The sequence below is a fragment of the Podarcis liolepis genome, assembly GCF_965112155.1.
Source record: "Podarcis liolepis genome assembly, chromosome: 10".
Taxonomy (NCBI): Eukaryota; Metazoa; Chordata; class Lepidosauria; order Squamata; family Lacertidae; genus Podarcis; species Podarcis liolepis.
Genome location: NC_139562.1, coordinates 21239777 through 21257726, shown reverse-complemented (window position 1 = coordinate 21257726; position 17950 = coordinate 21239777). Strand labels below are relative to the sequence as shown.

The 17950-nt window shown below is 40.6% G+C and overlaps 1 protein-coding gene across 1 annotated transcript; it reads left to right on the top strand.

Annotated features, from left to right (window-relative positions):
* The first annotated feature begins 19 nt into the window (after positions 1-19).
* Positions 20-17604, top strand: MTPN (myotrophin). The gene is made up of 4 exons (XM_083462122.1): positions 20-706; positions 8460-8573; positions 9769-9852; positions 14679-17604. Exons 1-4 carry the CDS (start codon positions 635-637, stop codon positions 14763-14765), a joined length of 357 nt encoding a protein of 118 aa, XP_083318248.1. The 5' UTR covers positions 20-634; the 3' UTR covers positions 14766-17604.
* Positions 17605-17950: the final 346 nt, after the last annotated feature.

The window sequence follows — 17950 nt, the reverse complement described above, 5'->3', positions numbered from 1 at the left end:
ACGATTTAGCCGGTTTAAGTTTGAACGAGCTAACCTGGAGGGAATAAGACGCATGCGCACTGCTTTTTTTTATCCGCCGGTCCATTCTCGTTTCCATGAGCGACTTGGACGCTCCTTCCTCCTTGCGCATGCGCATGCTCCGCAGCCCGTCCCTTCCTTACGGCGCAGAAGGCAGAGGGGAAAAAGGCGGCTAAAGCGGCTGAGTACCGGATACCACCCCCATGGCGCATGCGCGCTTCCGCGAGCTTGTCTCACTTTTTTCTGTGGGGGCGGGGCGAGCGAGCGAAAGCGGTGTGGGGAGAGATGCGAAAGGCGGTTTTTTTGGGGGGGTTATTGTTATTTTAAAAGCACACTTCGTTTAAAGTATAAACGACTCGAAACGTTAATGGCGGACCCAAAGTTTCCCCCTCTGCCGGCTTCTCCGTGAGTAAGGCGCGCGCAGCGAGCGCCGTTGGCGTGGCAACGGCCGTCACCGCCGCGAGAGGCAGCAGTCCAACCGCCGCCGCCGCCACCAACGCCGCGCCCGCTTCCGGTCCAACCCCGCCCATCTCCTCCTCTTCCTCTTCCCCCGCCCCTCGTCGCGCGAACGCTGCCAGGCCCTCTCGCCGTGTCCCCTGTCAGGGCGGCAGCCGCTATGTCCGACAAGGAGTTCATGTGGGCCCTCAAGAACGGAGACCTGGACGAGGTGAAGGACTACGTGGCCAAGGTAAGGCCGCCGGGGGTGGGTGGGCGGGGAGGCAGGCAGGGAGGGAGAGCCTGGGCGCCGCTTCCTGTCCTTGAGGCGGGGTTCCCCTTCTTCCTCACAGGACCCGCCGTCATCTGCTTCGCAAACTAAAGGTGCCGGGGCTCAGGCCCGAGCTCTTCCCCTACTACTCTCTGGAGGCTGTGTGTGTCGATGTCGCAATCCACACATGCTCAGGGGTGCTCTTGCCTCACTCCAGGGCACCGGAAATGATTTGGATGGTGGGTGATCCCCTCCCCGCCCGCCCGCCCCCCTTCGTCGTGGAGCTACGGTACAGCTTTCCTGACGCCGTGATGGAAGCTGAAGGGAAGGCTTTGCCTCTTCCTCCTGTTAGAGGCCTAGTCCCCGCCCACCCTTATGCTTGAGCTTGCTTGTGGAGAGCGTGCCATCGTTCCTCGTCAGTTTTATAGAGGTTCAAGCATCCTTCCTCTTTCCCCAGATCGCTCTTTCTGAACCCTCCCCCCCCCAAGGGTTAGAGGGCAGAATTGCCCCACTCCCAAATTATATTGGGTGAATTGTATGCTGCAAACGTAAAGCCACACCCTTTCTTTCTCCAATGTGTGGTCCTTACCTGCTATATCTGTACTTGTATTTTATTTTATTTAGCATGGAACAAAATATAATCGCTGCATGATAAGAGTGTGAAGGAAATGAGATTGGTGCCCCGACATCCTGCTGGGTTTTTAATTGAGCAAATGGTGATGAACTAAAATAGCAATGGAAACATTGAATGGAAGACCTTAGTACCCACTAGGTTTTTATTGAGCCAAAGGTGATAAAATAAAGTAGTATTGGAAAAAACTAAGTGGGGAGGATTAAGACCTTAGTATTCTTTAGCCAGTCTGGTTGAGAGTGTATAACAAGTTGTGTTAAGAACTACTTAATCCATCTCATAAGAACTGGAGAAGCATGCATAAGATGCACCTTTTGCCATTCAGTTATATATTCTCTCTTATTCAAACATTTATTAAAAAGTGGGCATGACAGCCTCTTGTGCTGTTCTGTGCAAGGGTAGAAGTAAGAGCTGGTCAGCAAAAGGATTTCATTGTCTACTTTCATGTTTCTGGTGGCCAAATAAACAAATAGGTGATCTGCAGAGCCTTCTGCCTCCAGGGCTAGTGGTATAACTGATATCAGAAATAGGGTAGGCAGATTTATAAGAGAGCCAGTTTGGTTTAGTGGTTGGTGTTAAACCAGTGCCTGAGAGACCAGGGTTCAAATCATTGCTCAGCCATGAAACTAAGTGAGTGATGCTGGTCAGTCACAGTCTCTTAGCCTAGCCTGCCTCACAGGGTTGTTGTGAGGATAAAATGGAGGTAAAGAGAACCATGTACACCAAATCGAGCTTCTTGTAGTAAAGATGGGATAGAAATGGTGGCTTTCAACTACCAAAGCCTGGCTGTAAAATTGGGTGTCCTTGGACAAGGTGCAGTTTCCTGGAAATGGAAGGCAGTGGAGTTTTGGTAGAAGTTGGGTCCAAAAATGATGTTAGGGCAATAGTTCTAGGTGTTAGGGGCAATTTCACATTCAATAATGTAGAAAGAAGTGAGGACACTGAAGCCCCCTGGGGCTCTTGTGTTCAGGCATTTTTGGCAGCTGAGGCTACTTAAAGGTAAAGGGACCACTGACCATTAGGTCCAGTCGTGACCGACTCTGGGGTTGCTGCGCTCATCTCACTTTATTGGCCGAGGGAGCCGGCATACAGCTTCTGGGTCATGTGGCCAGCATGACTAAGCCGCTTCTGGCGAACCAGAGCAGCGCACGGAAACGCCGTTTACCTTCCCGCTGGAGCGGTACCGATTTATCTACTTGCACTTTGACGTGCTTCCAAACTGCTAGGTTGGCAGGAGCAGGGACCAAGCAATGGAAGCTCTCCTCGTCGCGGGGATTCGAACCACCGACCTTCTGATCGGCAAGTCCTAGGCTCTGTGGTTTAACCCACAGCGCCAGGAGGAAACCACTTGTGGATAGAAGCTGCAGGCAGGAAAGTTCTGCCCTCCTCATCAGTGTTCCCCTTTTGCTTTTAAATTACATAGACTTGCCCAACTCATTCACTAAATAGTTGGGACACTTCAGTATTTAAATCCATGAAACTACTGCCTTCCTGTGTAACAACTTTGGAAAGTACCCAAGTATGGTTGATTTCAAAGTATGCTGTTTAGCTGGGTAGACCTTTGGTCTGATTAGTGTTGTTGTTTTATATACTATAGAAGTAGACTATTCTACTTCACAAAAGTTTTATAGGATGAAGGGATGTAGGTTTCATAAAACGTGAATGTCGGGGAAGAGGGAAAGTAAGTGTATCTATAACAAAATCACTTCACCCAGCTTGTAGCTATAGATTTGTGTAGGCTCTGGCAAACAATTTTGGACAAAGTGCCTGCTGTAGACTGATACCTGTACTGAAGAATACTTGGCGAAGAATTTAGGCAGTCTATGTAGGACATTTGTAAATGATGTACAAATTCCAGGATAGACATATATCACTTTGAAAATTAGATTTGTATACAATATCCTTATTGTGTTAGGGTTTGGTGGTGGTCATGTTAATCAATTTCTATATTAACAACACTTCTATTTTTTTAGGGTGCCCTGGGTACTCTATGTAGAAAAGCAGGTATTAAATACTGTATTAAATACAGCAGGTATTAAATAACAATAGCAATAGCTACAACTGTGGGGTTCTTTCCAGCTTGAAATAGCATGCAGAGAGTTAAGAGAGATGCGCTCATCTACTTTTCCATCCTCCTCCTCTAGGCTAATAAAAGAAAGAAAGCTGCCTTCCCTAGGGTGCAATTAGTAATATGGAATGCGTCTTTGTCTGATCCTATGGTGTATATGGTACAACAGGACATTATAGTGGTGATCATATTTGTGTGAAGTAGTCATAAACATATGTTCAGCCTCTTCTATTGAGTTCTGAAGGTATGAATCTGCTGGTTCTAGGTTCCATTTTTTGTATTTGAATTGCACAGATGTCTACTTAGCACATTACTTAACATCAGGAATAACTTTCTGACTTAAGAGCTGTTTGACAGTGGAACAGACTGCCTCAGGAGGTTTTTAAACAGGTTTTTAAACAGAGGTTGGATGGCCATCTGTCTTGGATGCTTTAGTTGAAATTCCTTTGGGGTCCCTTCCAACTCTGTGATTCTGTGATAAACCTATGTGACAAGAGAAGCTAATCAGCTTGCCATGCATGTACAATTGACTGCAGTTAGGCACAAATACTTTAAAAATGTGAATGGGCTTATAATGGGGTTTGATTTGACAGGTCTTGATTCATAATAAACTAATCAATAGTCAGACTTCATCTTGAGTACTGTTTCGAATTCCTGGGTGCTGCACTATCAGAAGAATGTGAGCAAGTTCAAACAAGGTTTAGAGGAGAGCAACAAAGACTATATGGTCACTGGTATGAAAAACAAGTCCTGTGAAGAAAGGTTGAAGGAACCAGATTTGATGAGCCTGGAGAGGAGAAGAAGTTTAAGAAGGGGCTTAATTGCACTTTTCAAATATTTGGAACGCTGTTGTGTAGAAAGGGGCAAAGTCTTGTCCTCTGTTGCCTGGAGGCAGTAATGAGTATGACAATGGAGCCAGTTACCTAGGGTTTTGATGAGCTCCTCCCTGGAATTCTTCAAGCATAGGATGGATAGCCATCTGTTAGGGATGCTCTAGCTCTGGAATCATTGCAACAAATGGGGTAGGTCTAGAGCACAACTCGGGTCAAGTAGGATTCTGTGAAAACCTATTGGCTGAACTCAATTTTCTCTATGAAAGTCTCATCAGCTCTGATTGAGTCATGAGTATATTCAACTAGCCTGATAAATACTACTATCCCTCTGTGACTTGTAGTCCATGCATTTCTGATGCTATCTGCTGTACTCAGATGTGTTGGACTGCACTACAGTAGATCCTTTCTGTTTCTGCTTGATCTGTGTCAGCTCCTGATAGCAGCGTCTGCTGGTTTCATGTTCAAATTTTTCTAGTGCTCACTTTAAACATTTTTCTTTTAACTGTCCCTTTCTCCACCCCAAACATTATTTCCAGACTTCCTGTTTAGAGACTTTGGTTAGACCAGGGATAGGAAACCTGTGGTCCTTCAGGTGTTGGACTACAACTCCATTCATCCTTGACCTGGGACAGATAGGACTAGATGTTCAGCGATATGTAAAAGGCCACATTTTATATTATGTTTTTGTTAACAAGATTTATATGCTGCTTGATTGTAGCAAAGCCTAAGCAGCTTATAAGAAATATTACCATTATAAATAAAACAGTTAAAAATAGGTAATTCAAACATTTGTTTAAAAAGCAATTACAATCAACATTAACATCTACTTGTCTGAATAGCTTCCCTAAACAAAAATATTTTAAGCAGAAAAAGAGTACAGTGGTACCTCTAGTTATGAACTTAATTCATTCTGGAGGTCCGTTCTTAACTAGAGGCGTGCTTTCGCTAATGGGGCCTCTTGCTGCTGCTGCGCCGCCAGCACACAATTTCCGTTTTCATCCTGGGGCAAAGTTCTCAATTCAAGGTAACTCTTCCAGGTTAGCAGAGTTTGTAACCTGAGGCGTTTGTAACTTGAGGTACCACTGTACAATAAAAGAGCCTGATGCCAATTCAATAGACAGGGAGACTTTTGTTTTTGCCTGCTCATATAGCACATCAGCTTCCTGTTTTTCTGGCAGATTTGACAAAGAGATTAAGGGTTGGAGAGTCTGAAGCAAAGAACTGAAAAACTCTAATTAAAACTAAGGCCCAATTCAGACAACTCTTCTCCCTTCTATTGGGCCTGTACTTGTGTTGGATTAATGTACCTGTTTGCTGTGAACATTTCAGTATCAAAATGATTATATTGTGGTTCTAAGATTCTTGTAATCTGACACACAGAAAGGGGCGCACTGACATACAGAAAGGCTCAACCATGTCGCCAGCCATTCCTGGATGAGATGTTCTTGCTTCCAGAACTAAGGAGGCCTGGTCCAGAGTTCACATTTCCTCATTTGCTGCCTCTCTTGTTTAAAAAGCTAGACGGGGCAGTATACACAACACTTCATCAGTTCTCCCTTGTTTACCACTCACCACAGGAATGTAGCAAATTTGATGTCCTAGATCTTAAATTTGCCTTAAATCAGATAATTTGTCAGTTTCATCAAGGTAACCACAGTTCTTGGGTTGAGTTCTATTAACTTCCACCAGCGCATTTAATTTTAAACATCGTAACATTCCTCGAGTCTTCGAAGCTTTGAAAAAACTCAAATCTATGTCTTGTATTTCTCTGGGCAAATTTATGCTTCTCACCTGATAATTTAGTTGCTCTTTTCTCTACTTTCTGTGGTTCCTTTTCTTTGACATAAAGAAACTGGAGCAAATAGGTGTTCTAAAAATCAGCCTGCTGTAGATCAGAGTGGGCAATCATTTTCCTTCTTTCTTTTTCTGTTGAGGCCTGCATTCTTTCAGGAGTAATGTCTTGGGCACATGCCAATTGTGAGAAGGGCTGACTTGAAGGACTGGACTGGGACAGATCCAAAAGAAGACCCCCCCTTTTCTCTCTCTCTCTCTCTCTTTCTCCTTCCCTTCTGCTTTCTACCCAGCAGGAGCAGATCACTTGCAGAGGACTTTTGAAATTTGTCTTGAGTTCTTTGTGTGATATGTGGACTTTAGATTTATATTTTATAGGGGTTTGTTACTTTGTGTCTTCTCAGTTCCTTTCCGAATAATGTTGGTCTTAAGAAAGCCAAGTTGCTGACTTCTGAGAGCTTGCTACTTTCATCTTCAAGATCTTTTTCCTAAGTAACTGCAGCCAACCCAGAACCTTTTAGTGTGTGAGAGAATTATTCTACTATCTGATGGTTTACATTCACCGTGAAGAAATATAAGACTTCTGGGATACGTTTTCAGTCTTGAGACACTTCAAAAACTTTAATTGGAATCTAGACTTTCATTTTTACTTCTTCTTGAAGGGATATACTATAAGAATCCTTTTCTTAGAATGAATAAATAGGTTTTCTTATACTGACACATATTTCCCTTAGGTTATGCATTACATGTATGAATAGAGGAGGTAATATTGACCTGAAAAGAGCCTTTAAGTGCTTATTAGTTAGAAGCTGAGAAGAAGGTACATGAAGTGGATTTTTATATTGCTGTTCAGGATAGGAGTTGGTATTATCAGAACAAGAGGTGCATTCAGTGGTCTCAAGTGATTAGGGCATTAGTGCTGATGAGCATTCTGTACCAGTTTGACTGAATTCAGTATTCAAAGAAATAATCTTTTAGTGTAACAAAAGGGAAATGCAAAAGACAGGCAAAAGCAAAGATAGTTGGCTTGGCTTAATAATCAGAAGGAAAAGCAATGAACATTTTAAATTATAAACTTAGAGTTGCACAATTAAAAGATTTATCACTAAATTTATTCATTGTGCTTTTTAAATGTTCTGATGTCATGGTACATCAAATGAGTAAAGACAATAAAAATTTAATTCAGTCTTATAATTTGAGATGCAAATGAATGGAGGAATTTAAATGATTAGACTTTATCAAGAGTCTTATTCAGAGCTGGAAGCACAGTATCTATATGGTCTGGAAGCCTTTGAGTTCTAATAAATGAAAGGGACATTCAGCATAAAATTCTGAACCATAAAAGAAAAGTCGCTACCAGTACTTTAGAAATACTGTTGTTGTGCCAGAAGTATGCCAAAAAGTATATTGTGACAGAGTAAATTGCTACATTCTTGGAAACTGCTAATTATTTGAGTTAAGGAATTTATTGGGTCATTGAACTTGGGACATGATGCAATATTTTAAGATGTTTGTGGTGTGTGGATCCTTCAGAATTTTCATACAGTGCTTGCTATAAGGACTCTATATAACACTTGAAAGTATAACAAACAAAAGACAGTATACTGAATTTGGTAGTAACTTTTAATCTAATCAAGAAAAACATTAAATTTTGTGGATATTATGTCTGTTAATAGTTGTGTAGAACCTCTAGGTTCAGAATCACTATACTGTACCAGGGAATACCAGTTGCCTTTATGGACTTCTTGGTTGCTTCACAAAGCATCTTGTGGCCTATGGAAGAAACATGATGTAGAACAGGGGTCAACAAACTTTTTCTGCAGGGGGCCGGTCCACTGTCCCTCAGACCTTGTGGGGGGCCGGACTATACAGTGGTACCTCTGGATGCAAATGGGATCCGTTCTGGAGCCCCGTTCGCATCCTGAAGCGAACGCAACCCGTGTCTGTGCATGTGCGAGTTGCAATTCGCTATGTCTGTGCATGCTACTGAGAGGTCATGCTTCCAAAATATCTACTTCTTAAATAACTTCTAATAGTATTAGTAAGCTTTCACAGCTACATTAATACCACCTGCTGTACATTTATTAGTCCTAATAATGGTGAACCTTCAAGCTATGAACAGATCAAAGTTTGGGAAAGTTAAAAGAGGTGTTGAGGGATGACTGGAACAGGAAAAACAAATTGCTTTGCAACAAGCACTATGGATATAAATTTTGACACTCCTGGTTCTTGAAATGAGGCATTGCTTTGCAGACTACCTTCCCCATATTGCTGTAATGTCTTGAGCAAGTGTTTTGAGCAAGAGTTTTAAGCAAGTGTTGTCTGCTATGTTTGAGTAATGACCATAGTTAGATCTCAGAGCTAAATTTGATGTAGAATTACATAAAATTATTAACTTTTTTAATTCTGAAGGGTGAAGATGTTAATCGGACACTGGAAGGTGGGAGGAAACCTCTTCACTATGCTGCAGACTGTGGACAGCTTGAGATCCTGGAGTTCCTTCTACTAAAAGGAGCTGATATGAATGTATGTATGTTGATTAAAAATCTGTCTAGTTCTGGTTTAGTTCTGTCTTTGACTGAAGACAAATGATAGTTTTCTGTGCATTTCAAAACAATGATGTAGAGGCATAGTTGTCCTTGGATGTATGTGCATATTATTAGTAGTAGTAGTAGCAGCAACAGCAGCAGCAATATTTGCTCCACTGTTGTTCCACTGTTGCCTCTTGTTCAAACAGGTCTTGCATGTATTTTAAACAACACAAAACAGACTATTCATTGGAAGGGATCATGAGATGCTTCCATAAGTAAAATGCTTCTTATGCTACATTCAGCACTGTGAAAACTAATATGTCTCCAGTCTTCAGTAGCTGGCTTATAATTAAAAATAACTAATCTGGTTAATCTGGATAGCTCAGACATTTGAATGATTCAACAGTTCACTACACAATTTGTATGAAGTGAGTTTTTACGCTTCCATTTTATTTGATACAATGCAATTTCTGTCTGGTTCATATTAGACCTATGAGAGGATAAATCTGCTTCATTGTTAGTATTCTAGTAAGATAATAGTAGTTGGTATTATCTTAGAAACTGCTTTCTGCAGTAACTGTGTTCTATTCAAGTTAAAGTCTGCCAGTTTTCTAATGTGTTTTGTATACTAAGTTTTTATGTAAATATTTTCGCCCCGTTCTTCAACCAAAAAATATCCTAGATGAATCAGTAACAAACAGGGCAACATCTACCCTTAGGCTTGCAGTCTAAAAGCCATGAAACAAAAAGGGAAAAGAGTCTTTAGGAAATAGGAAATCAAGAAAATCCATGCCCAAATTCTTAAATGTATGAAGTTCCTATGATGACTAGCTGAGATGAAACACTTCAGGGAGAATAGGAGACTAAAGGAGATACTTTTTTGGAATGGCCTTGCCTCCCATCCTTCCCCCTGCTGTAGCCTGATGTAATTCCATTTGGTAACCAATTCCAATAATTAACAGCATTTATAAACCATTTCAGGAAAACTAGGGACTTGCTTTTGCAGAAGTAAAGTGTAGGTCTGGACTTGCTTTCATTTAGCAACATTGCAGCTGGCTAAATATGTTCTGTGTGCAACAGTACCCTTTTTGGCAGATACCCACCTGCCAAGAATGTGATATCTGAGCATTATTAGATATAGTATATTGTAGATGGAATTTACTGTGTAACTTCATTTCTCTTTCGTACAGGCTCCAGACAAACACAATATCACTCCACTCCTTTCAGCAGTTTATGAAGGCCATGTGTCTTGTGTGAAGTTACTCCTGTCAAAGGTAAGAAGCAGAGAACTGCCTGGTGGTTTGTTAATCATTCAGCAACTTAACAAATGAAATGCCTTAAAGCATTTCATCATATATATATTTTTTAAAGCCTAATATTCATTGGGTGGAATCCAACTACGTCATGTTGGGAGTAGACACATTGAAATCAATGAACTTACATTGGTTATGACTTAGCAGGTGAGAGGTAAGGATGCTTAACCTTTCCTGTGTCTACTATTTCTCCCCCGCAATTTTCTCCTCTCTGTTAAGTTGCTCACTGATCTCAGTGGCTCTTTCCTATTACTTAGTCAGTATTACCCAGTGGGCACAATACAAAAATGGAAAAATGGAAATCTGTGCCCATAGGCTTACAATATTAAAATAGACAAGAGACAGAAGAAGAGAAGCTAAGGACAAGGCTTTTAACATAACTTGGGAAAAACAAAGCGTACAGTCAACAGCGTCTTCCTTTTTACTATGATTTAGTCTTGAAAGCCCCCTTAGGTAGCTATCTTCTGAGCTGTTCTGATGCTATAGAATGCTAAATGTAACCGCGGTGAGAAGGATAGGCAATTCAATGTGACTACAAAGTAGAGGCTAGTCAAGCAAGGAGAGAAACTTCCTACAGGAAGTTTTAGAAGAGCCACATATTTAGTAGATAAAAGCTTGTTCTAAGTGAGAGCTTGTCACACCATTGTACTGCACAAAACAGGTGAATCTGATTGGTGACTGGCTCTTCGTGGTTTCTTTCGCAATACTGCTACCTAAAATTACATAGATGAAGATGCTGGTGAGTCAGCCTTCAGCCTCCTGCATACAAAGGATGTGCTCTGTTACAAAGTTTGGGCTACATGTTTTCTAGCACACTGGATAGACAATCTGGAATGTGGCCGAATTTGGCTGAAACCATTTCACAGACCACACACTTCACCTCTGGTCAGAATCAGAACCCTGCTTTGGAAAATCTGAAACTTGGTGCCCCCAGTGACTACAATGGGGAAATCAACAAATAGCTATAGTTGTTCTGCTCTCTGACATAATGAGATAAAACTTGTAGACATAATAGTCTCTTCTATAGGACGAAATTTGCCATATTTCACGCTGACAGGTGTAATAAGGAGTTGTGTTGGGCAGCCTAACAGTTTATATATAACTATATAACCCTTCCTGCTTGTAAAGCCCCCAGAGATCCACCAAAATCCTTTTCTTTCAGGCAAAGAGGGTGTATGTGTGTGTCCTCTTTTCTCTGTTTCAGAACTTGGAAGCCCAGATCTCATCACTGGCTCTATAGTAAGAGCATCTGTGCATCTAAAGCTCTTCCTGCACACATCCCTCCCCATATTATTTCAAGAGGGGAGGGGAGTATCCTCCTTTTGGGGGGGATGGGAGCCCTGCTCATCACTTGCATGTTTATTATAAGCAGTGACAAAGTAGGCAGCAGAGGTGACAAGGGCAGCTATCTCCCAGCACCTCCAGAAACTCTGGTACCTATATCTTTTTACCCATCATAAGCTTTTTGCAGGCTTATGATGGTCCCAGAAAATGGTGCCTTGCCCTCCTTGTATCAGCAGCCAGGGAGAAAGCACAGGGAGAGCTTGACTCAGGTTATGGGGACTCAGTGGGACTTCATGTTCCTGTCTGCCTTGGAGACTGGGTGTGAACCATGAATTATTGGTGCTTCTCAGTCCATTATTTGAAGCCTTCAGTACTGCTGCTACTTGACACACAGTCACAAAAAGCAGTAGAAAAACACTGGAAGACTTTTTGGTAAGTTCCACCTTGGGTACTGACGGGAAGTTAAAAAAAAAAAGAGCCCTGTAAAATCCTCTGGTTGAGAGCTACAGCTGTCAGTCACAAAAGTACACCCCCACTTCCCTGGTATTTTCTTTACAGGGAGAGCATCTAGGGGTACGAGAGTACGAATTTTCAGTGTTTGTGCATTTGAATAGGTTCTGAAATGTTGGAAACAGACAGAGTTGCCTTGGAACAGTTCAGAAGGAAATTGCTTTGCTTTGGCTGACTCCCAAATATATGAAATGTCCCACTTTGGTTCTGGATTTGGAATTTGTCTGAAGCAAATGCACATAGCCCTAGTATTTGGTTGACTTTAACATTCTCAAACTAAGGAAAATAAAGCCAATTTATTCTGAGAGCTTTTCCCCTTTGGAGATTGTATAGGACACATACCATCTCATGATAACAAAATACTGTGGTTCTCTTGAGTTAAAATTGTGTGTGTTTACTTGCTGTTTGTCTGAAAAATATAGAGAGATCTTGCTAGGATTCACTCATACTAAAACTTCAAGCCAGCAGAAGTAGGTTATGAATTGTATTATTTGTCCTTAAAGTACTTGTGGAGTCAAAAGTCTGTAGATTCATCTTTTGACTTTAAAATAAAGGCTTGGAAGCTAGTTAGTGTCACTTTGTGCTTTTTCAACTCTGGTACTGAGTATATGGGAAGGGTATAAAAAGAACAAAGGGAAAATTTGGAGAAGACCTTCAAGGTTATTTTTTTGTCAATGCCAGTAGTTTATGCCTTTGATTCAGAAAGTATATTTGATCACATCAGTATGAGTTTGTTCTGTCACAAATGAGTTGATTGTGTGGATTACTTTAAAAAAAGAAGAAGAAAAAGCAAAGCAATTACAATGTTTCGATCTCAGTGGATCCTGGATCACTGAAATGTGGCTTGCTGTGCTAAAACTCCCCTCACCTGCTGATCACTTCCATAAGTTTGCTGCCAAATGTTTTGTTGTTTTAGATTGATCTGCCTTGATTACCCTACACTGAATTGATGGCATCGGTGCATATGCATGATTGTATTTCTCCCCCATTTTAACAATCTTTTTAGGCCTATAGTTGAAACATTGTTTGTATTTGAGATTTATTTATTTTTAAGTACTGTTGGTTTTGTTTCTATACTTTTCCTTGTATCTTGACAAAACCTCTTGAGTTTCTAGTATGAGTAGGAAACATTCCTCAACCCTTTACCCCAAAAGCAAGACACATTATTTCAATCTGCAGGCTGGTTAAAAAGAAATTAAATTTATGCTAGCTTCATAATGCAACATAGATGTTTACTAATCTTGTGGAACATTAAGACCCCTGTAGGATCTTCAGCAAAGAAAACGTTTGTTCCTTAATTTTTCCCCTTCTGCAAGTAGTACAGGAGCACTCAAGCCAAACGTCATTTCTTGCCCTCTTCCCCTTTTGTGTTCTTTTCTCATGCCATTTTCCTCAAATGTACTCCAAATAATGTGGAGACTGACATGCTCAAATTGATTTATTATTTTACCTCAAACTAAGGTGTACTTGGAAAATTTTCAAGTGTGGCGATTTCAAGTGAATGAGTGTTCCCAGACATAGCTGACATACTAATCATAGTGATTGGCTATAGTCTCTTACAGCCTTGACTTTGACAGAGTGGAGCCATTAAGCATCTTTGGCCATACTTCTGTGCTTGTGGTACTTCAGACCCACCTGACATCCCCTTTAAAAGACAGACAACCCTGTGGAAAGTTGACAGTCTAACTTGAAGGAGTGCATCAACCTTTCTTCTAGGCCAATGTCTGCAATAATTAAAGTTCTTTTAACTACCACATTTATTCGAATGTAATACTCACCTTTTTTGGCCAAATTACGTTGCAAAAATTAAGGTGTGCATTAGATTCAATGGCACTTTTACATTCAGCAGCAAATACTTCATTTGGTTTCAAGGTTCTGAAAATTGAGGTGCGCATTAGATTCAGTGGTGCATTAGACTCGAGGAAATATGGTAGGTTTTTAACTAGACAGAATTTCAATCCTAGGAATAGTAACTGTTGTAGAGCTTAACCTTTTCCAACATTTTGTAGAGGTGCATGTGGGTGTGGAGGAAATGCTCTGCAAGTCTGATATTTATATTCCACTGTACACCTACATATATGTACGCCTACATGTATATATATATACCTGTACGCCTATATATAAAGCTCCAGGAGAAGGTTACTTGTAGGCGAACAGGTCAGTGTCATCTAGAGTTCTTTAATTTCATTTTCCTTCAAAAGTTGCAACACTTGGGACCAGATTCAACTAAATTTTTGCACTAGCAGGAACCACCACGAGTCCTGCTAATACAACAGGGCCACCCATCCTTCTTCTCTCACCCAAAACTACTTGGGGGGGGTGTCGGGGGGAAAAACCCCTACCACCACTTGTGGGGAAGGGAGAGAAGAGCAGTCCATCAGGCAAGCAGAAATGTTTGCACTGACAGAACAATCACTTTGAATTCCACCCTGCAGCTGTGGGAGGTCTTTAGCAGAATGGATCCCAGGCCACTAAAGGTGTATGGTAAAACTCCAGTGTATATGCAAAGCCAGTAAAGGCTTTGGAACAGGATTGTGGCTGTGGCTCTGTATCAGAAGAGGAGTCAAGTAGGCAAGGTTTGGGAACCATGGTTTCACCTGGATTTAATTGGCATTTTGTCTTAAGATAACTAGAACTGAGTCTTTTGATTGAAAACTTTAATGTATATTAATACTTTGAAAATACTATTATTCAAGTGGGCCGAAGAGGCTGTGGTGTCTTCATGGGAGCATGAAGCTTTCTATAACTTAAATGTGCTATTTGGATTGTGATATTACTTAAAGCCTGTCTTTTTAATGGTGAATGAATTGAAAATGATCTCTCTTGTTTAACGCACATACCCTAGTCAAGCCAATGTGACTCTAGTTTAAGAAATTATATAGACTGTAAAGTAAGAAAACAAACGTACCAGGACCCTCTCACGAGAAACTGCTTCTGGTACATGTAATTCCACCTTTTCTCTAAAAGTGACAGCTCTTCTCATCTCTTTACAGGGTGCTGATAAGACTGTGAGAGGGCCAGATGGTCTAACTGCCTTTGAAGCCACTGACAATCAGGCAATCAAAGCTCTTCTCCAGTGACGGATGGACTGAGATCTAATGTCTCTCCTGTGGCCTCACACTGCTGCCTGTCTGTCACTCTTTGTATCTTCCAGCTTCTTCAGCTAAATATTGGGGAGGGAGGAAAAAAAATCACAGTAAATCAGACTAGTTAGGTACCTCTATCAAAAAGACAACCTGCTTGGAGAAAGTAGAAATCCATATAATTGGTTTCTCCTTAGGACTTTGTTCAGGGTACAATTTTCCCCCCATTTCTAGCAAAATTGAACCTCTGCTGGAGAAGGGGCGAAGAATGGAGTCTGAAATTTAGTCTGCAAACTTTCCTTGTTCTTCTAAGACTTGCTGGAAGTTTGTCAGACAGAAGCTCCATCCCTGTACTTTCTAACTTGTAAAGGCAGTAGCAGCTCTGTGCTGCTATGCTGTCATCTCCCAGTCAAGGCACTGGGATAACTGTATCCCTGTGCCTTACGTAGGTTGTGCAATGCTGAAGGCTTTGGTTTATCATTCCCCGGTATTTAACAGTTGGATGCCACACTAATTTTGGGTGCCTATTTTAGCATGGAATATACAGTGATAGCAGGAATGCATCTCAAAACGGGGTGCCAAGGGATGATCAAAATCGTGTGGGGTTTTTTCCACCATCCAAACATTTTGTGAAGAACCAGCCAGATGATAGACAGTGCTTAGTTCTGGGTAAGAGTTGCTCTTCAAAGACTTCCAGTTGGAACTTCCTCACCCCAGCACATCATAATATTAACTGGAAGAAAGTGACAGCTCCAGACCTATTGGTGCTAGAGGATGATGACTTTGCCCTTCAAGATTTAGACTCAAAGTATCTTAATTACTAAAGAAGGAATGGCTCTCAGTTTAAGTTAATTTCATTCTTTTAAAGAAGGCAGGAGCTTCCTTTGCCCTAGTTTCATCCTCAACACATTGATCTTGTAAAATGCATATGTCTCTGAAATAAGATTTGAGTCACTGCTGTGGCATTGTCTATGAAAAATGTAATTTGACAGATTAAATAGTCATGTTTCCAAAGGAAACCCTGCCTTTATTGCTGCCCAATAAAGGATGCTTCTTTCTACATGACATTTCACAAATACTCTTCAAGGTGACATTTTTAAAGAACATTCAGGCATAAGGTTTTGTAATATGCTAATGTGTTGATTAGAAGATGCTGGGGCAAATAGCACTTGGATATTCTTCCTCAGAAACTATGGATAAATTTTGTATCATGTTAAAAATTTCCCACTGAGGCTTCTACTGACTTTGCATCAAGATGTGCAATACAATGTCTTCATTGTCATCCAGGTAACTGGCGTGTGCTTTTGTATACACATTTCATAGTATTGAATGTACCTTTTCAATTTTGAAAGCATTTCATTTAAATGGGAAAACCCTCTGTATACCCTAGTAAAACAGAATTAGGAATACGGCCTCTATAGACAATGCAAAATTGCAGGCTAGCGTTACATCTTAAATTGCCATTTATTTGTCCCTTATTAGCACTGATACCACCCCCAACATTCAAATATTCAGCAGCAAAAGGGGGAAGAAACTAGATTCTTTAAAGGCTTTCTTAAAAGTAGAACCATGTTAATCTGGTTTTGTTTTTTGTTTTTTTGTATTGTGCAGGAAGTGATATAGAAATAGCAAGCTTTGCATGCAGAGTCTGTGTAGTCACATGTTCACCTTCCTATGCGACACGAAAGGCGTTGCTTATGAAGATGCTAATTCAGTAAATGAACATGTTCAGATTAATTTTAAATCAAACGTTCTTAGTCATAGTAAGCATGATCCACTTAATATCTCCTGAAGTCAAATGAAAGATCTGATGGATCAAGTGAAGGAGAAATTGAAATTGTGCTTCATGACTGGCTATTTCATAACCCTGTGTCCATTCGCCTTCAATCCTCCTTAGATAGTATTAGATCACTTTGAGCCTCTTTCGTGCAGTTTGTTGCCCCAAACATTTGAGGCTCTGCCTGCTTGCCTTTTCTTTAAAAACTATCATGTTGGCGTTTTGCACAGTTCTTTTTTTCTGGCGCATCTTTATTCGCAACTAGAGATGGATTCTGATGTGTGGCTATAATAAAGTATATTCTAGCCACTTGGGTCAGAATACGTAAGTGTTTGCTCTAAGCCAAACTAATGTTTCTGAATTTGCTATGGCATAAAAGGTCCACCCACTGTTTTCTGTCTTAGAAATTAAGAAATCAAACCTAACTTTAGATCTTGGTGTGAACAGATCATGTGCTATTCATATCATATCCTGCTTTTCAGAAGAAAAATGATGGCTACCAATGTCTCATGCTAGCTCTTAGATAGTGAAAACTCTTGGAGTAAATTCTTTTTCCAGGTAGGAAACTTAAGAGACGTCAAAGCTAGCACTCTAGAAATCAAATTCTAGCACCAATATCTTTCCTTTCCTTTCAGATTTCAGATTTCAATTTAAAATAACGACTTGCGGTCTTAAAGCTTTCTGCTCCCCTTTGTATAGGCATTGCTTTCTTAACTTAGTTCTTTAATGCAGTACTAAATGGGTTAATTGATGGATAGAAGAAGCTGGTAAGAGTGGAATGTCCTAGTTGAGCAGTTGCAGTGTTGCATGCTAAATCTCAAACTGAACAGTCTTATATTTTATAAATGGGGAAAACAATCACATCTTTCTACCCAATTGATGGAAGAAAAATAGTGCTTTGTGCATTTTGATATTTGACCTTTTTCCACAATGTAACTATTTTGACACAGTTTGGTTTATCATTATCATGGTTCATAGACATTGGATTGCTAAATGATACTGTGTTAAGTTTGTGTTGCAAGAATGAATGGAATAAACTTGAATTGTGCTATAGAAAAATCTGAAGCTTTATCTGCCTCTGTATACTTCCCACGCTGTTCTCCCTCGACTGCCAACCTTATAGAATTATAGCTCTACTATAATCCTCCGCATCTAGCACTTTGCAACTTCATTAAAATCCTTTATAAAACCCGTTTTGTGTACCCCACTATTACCTTGATATTATGGTAGTTAAAATGGCAAACCTCATATTTTGGGAAAGGCCTATCTTGATTAAGTACTTGGAAGCTCCCAGCTCAAAATTATAATCCTGCTGCCTCTGATTTTATGTTCGATTCTTCTCTCATAGTTAGATGAGGATGCAGAACATGTCCCTTAACACACATTACCTAGATCAGCAAACCTA